Source organism: Phoenix dactylifera, chromosome 6 (genome assembly GCF_051530095.1).
Source record: "Phoenix dactylifera cultivar Ajwa chromosome 6, Ajwa_hap1_PhDact_Kaust_v1.1, whole genome shotgun sequence".
In the NCBI taxonomy this organism is placed as follows: domain Eukaryota; kingdom Viridiplantae; phylum Streptophyta; class Magnoliopsida; order Arecales; family Arecaceae; genus Phoenix; species Phoenix dactylifera.
This window is the reverse complement of record NC_143195.1, coordinates 25,695,536-25,704,758: the sequence shown is the minus strand read 5'-3', so window position 1 is coordinate 25,704,758 and position 9,223 is coordinate 25,695,536. Positions and strand designations below refer to the sequence as shown.

Genomic DNA, 9,223 nt, shown 5'->3' with positions numbered 1-9,223 from the left:
CTGGGAGAAGAGGACCGAACGCCGTGGATGAAGCGGACGCTGGGACTGGGAGGTTGAGAATGCGGTCAAGACGGGAAGGGAGCTGATCACTGGTGCGGATGGAATCAGGATGCTAGGATTGGGTGCGGGAGATCAGATCACAGATCCTGGCTCACGGATGGCTGGAAGCTTGAGTTGCATTGCGGAATTTGGGGAGTCGCTTGGGTGCGCGAAAGAAAAGTCATAGACTCTGTTCTGCAGTTGGGAGGATGCATCCTTTTTAGATAAATTTATATAAAATAATGTTAAAAATTATAATAAGTGCTAAGGATAAAATATTAATCATGCAAATGTTAACATCTATTATTTATCATTATTTTGCTAGCATTAGGCTAAGTTAATTGGTACTTAGATCGCACTTTTGTGCTCTCATCAATAAGCCCATAAATAACACAAATAAGCCCTAAAATGCAAATAAGCCCAAAAATAAAAATAAAATAAATATGCAAATAAAATGATGGCCTAGCTGATGTCCCCATCAACTCCTCCCGAGTGGAAAAATAATGGACCAAATCCGGGTCTGACTCAATCCGGGGGCTCAGGATCATCTGGATGAAGGGCTCTGATGTCCCCATCAATCGGGTTGACCCGTGACCTGATCTAAGCTGACCTGGTCCATTTAGACCCGATCCAACCCGATTTAAATGACTCATGGGGCCAGATCGTGTTCTAAAATTGGATTTGTTTTATTTTTTGGGTCAGGTCTAGTTTTACAAATTTCTGACCCGACTCGACCCAACCTATTTGATTTTTGAAGCAATGTTGGGTTTCTATCCTACGACTTGACAAGACCTGACCCAAACCCAATAGAATGTTGGATCCGCAAGGGTAGTTAAGGATCTCTAACTCTCTATTCCTCTAATTTCTTATGTTTGAGAACGAGGAGAATAAAAGAGTCTGTCTTTTGTGTACTGTCGAATGACATGAATTTTACATTATGGCTTACGTTGGTTGCATTAAATGGGAACATTGTTCTCCTAAGAAGGAAGTTCCAGCTAATAAAAGGCAAAATAGAGTATAATTTTTCCAAGTGAAAGATGAATCATATTTATGATAAATCCTTTGCAGCTGTTGAACTTTGTCATGTTTCATTATCAAAACTATATTCCTCATCTTGGCTCATGCATGCTTTTCTAATAGTATGTTTATAAAAAATAGTAATAGATACATTCTAACAAATTCAAGAGATATCACTACTGAATAAAAAGGATTAGCATAATGCAATTCTTTTTACACAAAAAAATATATTGCATGTATGAACAGAAATTTTTTTTTTTAAGCTAACAAGGTTGAGCCTATCATTATTAGGTTAGTTTGTAATGGCATCAATCCTGTATGCTTGGCACTTTCACTTGTGCGGTCCTGCATAACCTACTTTATATAGTTTTCACTCATTGCAAAAAAAACTAAATACAAAGAATGATGAGTATATGGATTCAAAGCGGACCTGACTTGGATCCGATCCGAATCCGAATTTTTTGGGTTGGGACCAGGTTATACATGGACCTGAATTGACCTGAATTATCCGTAGGGTCAAAAATTTTAGCCATGAATCCGACCCGATCTTCTATTAGGTTGGGTCTAGGTTTACCATTAGGACCCGAATAAAAAACTAGGTTGGGTTAGGATCACTTATGACCCAGTCCGACCAAACACATTTGCACTTTACTTAAAAGGAATATAGGTGATATTTATAAGAGCGTGAGATTATCTATCAAAGACGTATACGTGGGGTAGCTGGCCAGAGCCAACTAGTATTTTCTATAGTCTTCGACCTCGGTTGCAGTCTTTCTTGATTACTCGATAGGCTCCTTGATGAGACCCGTCACTGATATTAGGGGTGTCAATTCTGCTTATATTACTTATCATATTTGGCTGGATAAGAACTTTAGGATTTTTGAGGGATGGCGACAAAACCTCAGGCAGTGGTGGATAGGGTGCTTCTCCATGTATATGAGTTCTCTCAAGTGCGGACATTCGGAGGACCTAGGTTTGCGAGGGACATCTGGGCTTCCCATTCACTCTTGGAGCATCTCGAACGATATTCATCTCCTGGGAGGCCTCATCCCCTAGCGTTCTTAATGTGAACTTTGATAGTAGTGTATCTGATGATGAGAGAAGAGGAGGGGCTGGGTTTATGATCAGAGATGCCGATTTCATATTAGTTGCAGCTGGAGGTAGTCAACTCTATGATACTTATGTTCGTGGAGCCAAGCTCAGAACCACTTGGGAGAGTATTACTATGTGTAGCTCACCTTGGGGATGGATCGAGTTCAGTCGAAAGGAGATTCGACGATTATAATCGGGTGGATCCAGAACCATACCAGGGTTGGCGATGATCACTCGCTGTTACTGAGAAACTGCATGGCCTCCCAGATCATCTATGTTTATCGTGAGATGAATGAAGCTGCTAATTAGGTTGCTTCATATATTGCATAGAAGTTCGATGCCTGAATATATTATAGCTAGGAGTCTTTACAACCTTCTCTTTATTTTCTTTTATTTTTTTTTTGGATGCATCCACGTTATCACTGTTTGTTGTATCGAGATAAAAAAAATAATAATAAGGGCGGTGGGGGTGGGGCGGCGGGGAACCGGCGCATAGCGGTATAGGTGATATTTTTATTAGCGTGAAATCATCAATTGCATCAGGCAATGGATAATATATTAACGCCTCATCCCCTGCCATGACTTCCGCTTTGCGCCTCTCGCCCCTTCTCTCCTCTCTCTTCCTCCGTTTCTCTACCAAATTCCCTTCGATACCAGCAACGCCCATCTCGCTCCCGACCCCAATCGAGGTCTTTCTGTCTCTCATTTCTTTTCAATTCTTTGCAATCTCTCTATCTCCTACTCCGATCTAAGATATCGGCACTGGATATGCAGAGATTTAATCGTTTCCGGTCGTTTTCTCGTTCGATGGCCACCGCGTCGGAACCCAAGGAGTCCCCTTCGAACAACCCAGGCCTCCAATCGGAGCCGGAAGAGGCCACCAAGGGATACTTCTTGCAGCAAACCGTAAGCCCATTTCAGCTTCTGTGCAGATACTCGTCGTTCGAAATTTTCCTCTTTGGTGATAAGTCTTGTAAATTTTAATCGTTTTTGGATAGAATAAAGGACACGGTTGTTTCAAGGTTTCGGAATTTGGATTTTGGAATTTTATATGTTTATTTATTCAACCGTTCTTTCTAACGACAGTGTCATTTGGTGTTGATTTTGGTTTTGCAGATGTTTCGAGTTAAAGATCCAAAAGTTAGTCTTGACTTCTACTCTCGCGTGCTGGGAATGTCGTAAGTTCTTTTTATTTGTTCCGATTTTCTTATGGTCAATGATTTGAAATGTGATATGAAGAGAGCAAGAGTAGCGGGGGGGAGATTCTCGTATTTAGTTTTATGGGCAATCAGTGTATTGTTTGATGGCTTTAGTAACACTAGCCTGCTTACTGTTCTAACAAGCTGGACGGAATCCAGTCTTTCAGTTAAAAAAGCTCCTTGTCTAAAGACAAGAAGCCATGGACGACAGTAAGCCATATCAGCCTCCTGCAGCCTATGTTGGACCAGCGGTAGATTGGTCTATAGTGATTCTGAAGCTGTTGAAGAGTTGTTTTATTAGTATGTGAATGATTTACAGGGGTAATGGTTTTGGTTCATCCATTATTTGATGTATTAGCTGGTCGACCATGACTAGCACTGATGTTATGAACCACTTATAGTTGGAGGACCGCACGATGATATCCTTCCTGTCTGACTTTTGAAATGTGTTGAGTACAATTTGTTGCGACTCTTAGGGATGTCTAGATTGTCGATGTTTTGCAGATGTATATTTGTTGTGAGAAGGAAATGCTTTGTCATAACAAAGGAGGTGTACATACAGGGGCATAAAATGAAAATGCTGAGATGCTCATAATCATTGTGATGTTGTGAGAGTATTTAAATGACTGATAAAAGGCCCTACTTCCCTTTGAAACATTTAAATCATCTTTTGGGGCTTTAAATGGATAAGAGACAAAAGTGTGTTGAATCATGAGAGAGAGACACTAATGGTAAAATCAGCTAGATAGTTGGAATTTTTTAAGTGGTTAAATTGTTTTTAAAAAAGGTCATGATAAAAAGAAATGAAGAAAATCAAAATTATAAAATCATAGTTCACATTGGATGCATGAAAAATTTGATAAGCACAAACATGAGAAAAACCACTTCTCCATATGATGTAATGCATGAGCAGAACGATGCTAACACATTTTAGGTTGTAGAAGAGGATAAGTTCATTGATATTGCTAAGCTTAACTTATACTAAAATATTGAAATAAATTTACTGAAGTCCTAAATGGAGTTAATTAATCACAGATCATTGTTATTTCTTCCATCGTTACCTCCATTCTTTATATCTTTTTTTTATTTATTAGCATGTGTATCAGCGATTAATTGATTTACATATCCATCTAAATGCTGAGACAGATTACATCTTCTTTTTATTTTTTATTGATATTAGCATCACTCCTCAAAATAAGAAGAATATGAGATGATAGATTGTAGGGCTATGCCAGGATTTCCTTGGGGCTGCTTTCAGTCCATCTTGACTGAGACCAAAGCTAAATTATATTTGCATCTTGAGACTAGAGTTAGAACTGATCTGTTCACTGAATGTCTTGGCTTAGGTTAGGGTGAATGATGGATTTTGTTTGAGGCTTGTTCTATTGGATCTGAGCTTTGATTTACACCAAATTATCGATCATTAACTCATAGCTGAGTGAATCTGGTCAACATTACTGTCATCACCACTCCAAACCCAAACAACCTTCTAAAGGTGAAGTGCAGAAAAGTCTCACGCCAGGCAAAGAGTGCCGTTCAAAGCTGTTCTATATAATGCTGAAAGCCAGTGGGACTTGGATCCGATTGTTGGTGGCCACTCATTGCGGATTTTGATAGGTGGTGGTCCCACTATTCTTCTCAAAAGAATATGATGATGAATTTGGGATATGTTTCTTTTTTCTTTTTTGGCATCACAGTTCAGTACCATTTCTCAGTAGTTAAAAGCAATATGCATTTCACAACATCTAGGATTTCTAGTGCTGTTTTCTATTGTCATCTATGCTTTATTATTTTGTTACTACCATTAATTTATATGCAATAATAATCTAGAGACAAACATCAGGTTATTAAAGAGGTTGGATTTCCCAGAAATGAAGTTCAGCTTGTACTTTCTGGGTTATGAGGTAAAATTGTTTACTTATTATTTGCTGGAAAGAAATATATGATTGATAATCCACCAGATACTCACTTCCCTTCTCTGTGCAGAATCCTGCATCAGCCCCAGCTGATCCGATTGAACGAACTGTGTGGACATTTGGTCAGAAGGCTACACTTGAGCTTACACAGTGAGAAAGATATCTGCCTCTAATCCTCTGACATTTAGATTATCAGAAAAAAATGTCTGTTGTTTGCTTGCCTTCTTTATTGGATATTGTTCTTATGCATGCATATATCAAAATGCATCATCTTTCCTGCTAACCTCTTCTTTGTTGAATTTTTAGCAACTGGGGCACAGAGAATGATGCTGACTTTAAAGGTTATCATAATGGAAATTCAGAACCTCGTGGCTTTGGTATGCAATTTTAAGAACTGGATGTAAATTTTAAATGTGATGTCAATGCCTTGAAGCATGGGCACTAAACATGCTCCCTAGTTGCTGAAAATAAGTTGGATGGAAACTAAGATGCCTGATGCTATAAATTATGTTTGATTGTTATTTACATGTTTACAATTCTTTTGCTGCAAATAGGGCATATAGGCATCACAGTTGATGACACATACAAGGCATGCGAGCGATTTGAACGTCTAGGAGTGGAGTTTGTGAAGAAACCTGATGATGGTGAGTCTTTCTTTGCACAAAAAAATTAGAGGTTCTATTACTTTGCCTATTAATATTACAAGTTTATCTGCATAAATTGTGGATAGAAACATTCATTGAATTGCGGTGGCAGTAAATGAATTCATTACAGATATTCAATGACATGAGTGATAAGATTGGTTTCTGGAGCTGAGGGTTGGAGCATATGTATATTGATAAATAACTAACATCCAACATGATAGATCAAGAAAGAGAGAGTTGATTTTATTCTTTATTTACTAGTATTAATTAGAGGAACTGATTCTAATTATAATGTTGAGGCTTAGCAATTTGGATTTAATATCACAATTATCATGTGTCTGCTGATTAGGTTATTGCTTAGATTATTCTAGCTATCTTGGGTGGGTCTGATGCAGTTGGCATTATCTGATGACATCTGACAGGGACCATGACATTACTTGCCAGAGTAGCTCCTTTTTTTTTTCTTTTTTTTAAATCCAAAGACAGGAAGAGATTGGTCATTTGATCTTGAAAAGGTAGCCATTTCATGATCATCTTGCCATTTACTTGATGGGATGCTGGCTGAGATTTCTCTGGACTAAGCCTTCTGAGCCTTCTGATGGTTATTGTACCTTGAACTGGAAATCTAAACTAGTTTTCTTAGGGCTAAACCTTGCTCATTATAACCACAGCCCCCAATCCTGCATTCTAGTATTGTTGAGTAAACAAGTTGTCTCCTTTTTATTGGCTAGACATTAACTTAAGTGAGTGTTCTAGTCGTTTTGTGTTGCAAACCACAGAATTCTCGTATCATTTTGAGTTGTCCATCTAACCATAATTGTTGTAATAATCAGCAAATGTGTCCCAACTTCAGAGACTTGCGAATCTTCTGCTATTTATGAGAACCTGCCTTGTTCATGTCAGCCTTCCTAAAATCATATCTACCATCTGTGTTTTTCTAATCTTCTTCTCTGTTCTACTAATACCCCAAGAAAAATTCGTGCTCCTCTTGTTTTCATGCCCTGCTACCAATTTATTCAATTCTTGATCATGTTATCCCTAGTTATTTGCAATTCTTATGCCTTATCATATGATATAATTCTAATATGTATCCTTCTTATCTATGTGATGCTAATTGGATGTGCCTGGACAGTCATTTTGCCTAATATTGTATTTGAGAAAGCAGTATTTGCATTTTATGTATCTTACTATATTTTCCTTTAGTCTCTGGTGTATATATTTGTTGCATAATTTCCATGTGGTGCCCCTTAAAAGATTAGTACCTTTTGGACTGTAGCCTCATATTTATTTCTCAGATACATTCCGTATTCACCATTCTTTGTTTAACAGAGCTTTAGATCATTGCATCGTTATCTTTTATCCATACACCATTCTAGTTTCATCAATGAATAATTATTATCTAAATCACCTATCAAATGTTAGCTTTAAACTTGTATCTGCTACTGTTCATATTGAACCTCTGCATGCTTTAGTTTTATCTTTCATTTCATTACATGATTGAATAGGTGTCATAGCTATTTACATTCTCCCCCTTCAAAGCACTAATAATTTCATCTCACTCTAAACATGAGCTAATTCTTTCTTTTCCGTGGCAAAAAAAAAAAATTTATGTTAGTCAAGAATTGCTAGCATCGCTTTCTCAAGCACCAACTTATTTAATTACCAGTGTCAGCTACTGTTTCTTTGTTTCACTTAAGCTGTTCGTTCTGCGTACAATTATGTGTCAGCATGTTATCTTGTTCCTAGCATAACCATGTTACTAATCCGACTAATTGTATATAAGTTAGACTAAGTTAGAATACACACTTTATGTAAAATTTTGACAAAGAATATACTAATCTCAAAATCAACAATGGGTCATCTAAATTAAAGATCCAAATAGTTGAAGATGATCTATACTATAAAAAATATCTAGAAACTAAAATTCATATATTTTAATGGTTTCTAATCTATGCATCAAATAGGAACAAAAATAAATAGTATGAATTGTACTGGTGTTCTAAAATATATGAAAAGGCTCATAAAGTGAAATTCCGTTTCATTGATCATGATCTATACCTTTTAAAATACAGAGTTTTAAAATAACTAAATTTTGATGATTAGTTCATGGTAATACAAAGTATCATGCTGTTAAAACCATTCAATTTGCATCCACTTGATGCTTAGGTCAGAGACCACCGGAATACATAAATTTGGTTTCTAGGAATTTCTTGCAGTGTAGATCATCTTTAGGTGTTTGAATTTCAATTTTGATGGTTTATTATTGTTTTTTAATCGATAAATCTTTTTTTGAAGATTTAACAAAAACTGTCTAGTCCGACTCTATGTATGTGCTTATATACTCAATTTTCAACATTATTAGAAACTAATGGTATATGATCTATGCATTCATATGTTTCACATGCAGGAAAAATGAAAGGTATTGCCTTCATTAAAGACCCTGATGGTTACTGGGTTGAAATTTTTGACCTAAAAACAATTGGGAATGTGGCTGCTGCTGGGTCCTGAGAAAGAGCTTATGCAAGTAACCTTTACTTTTTATAATTCTTGGCATAGGACGATAATTAATAATAAATGAACAGTATCTTCTGATGTAAGCAGCAGCAAGTATCTTGACATATGCTATGAGCTACTGCTACGATTGGCACATTTATATCCATATTGCAATGTTACATGTTTGTGGTGCACCAAACAGACAAATCCATGATGTGAATGCCTATTCACAGTCCTAATAATCAGAGTTATCAAGTTAAGATTACTACTTTAGAAATAGATATATAGAGATAGAGTTGATGGAATAATTACTGCTGGCACTCAGTTGGGGTTAGGCTCTCGGAGATCTGTAGCAACAGTAAATCCCTTTGTTTTGTCCATTATTCCAATATGGCGTTCTCTGAAGTGGGTTGAGATCGGTCAACTGTTGGTGAAACTGCAAGAGGTCTGTTCAACAATCTTAGTTGGCCTTGCTCATCAGCCTTAGAGAATGTCAGAGGAAGATTTTTGTGATTTTTGAAATTTTAAAAAGAAATCATAATTCTGCTTTCTTTATGGTCATTTAGGTCATGAACGCTTGGACTTGGATATATTTACCTTTGCCTCTGACAATTTTCTCTTTATTTTCCTTTGTTCCTTCATGGGATAATGATGAGTTGCATGGCATTGCTATAAATGAAAAGCCTCATGCCATTAAATGTTTAGAGTGACAAATATTTGTGTTATCTTGCTATGACCTTAATGACAGACTGATAACATTCTGAATTAAAATCTGATAAGTCAGGCAAAGAATGATAAATTGCTGTTGTTTGGAACTAGAAGC

General features: G+C 36.9%; 1 protein-coding gene across 1 annotated transcript; it reads left to right on the top strand.

Annotated features, from left to right (window-relative positions):
- Window positions 1-2,627: 2,627 nt before the first annotated feature.
- Window positions 2,628-8,585, top strand: LOC103695977 (lactoylglutathione lyase family protein / glyoxalase I family protein). Its single transcript, XM_008777440.5, has 8 exons — window positions 2,628-2,837; window positions 2,923-3,054; window positions 3,265-3,326; window positions 5,191-5,251; window positions 5,334-5,413; window positions 5,570-5,640; window positions 5,818-5,907; window positions 8,315-8,585. The coding sequence occupies exons 1-8, from the start codon at window positions 2,727-2,729 to the stop codon at window positions 8,413-8,415; spliced, it is 708 nt and encodes a 235-aa protein (XP_008775662.1). The 5' UTR covers window positions 2,628-2,726; the 3' UTR covers window positions 8,416-8,585.
- Window positions 8,586-9,223: the final 638 nt, after the last annotated feature.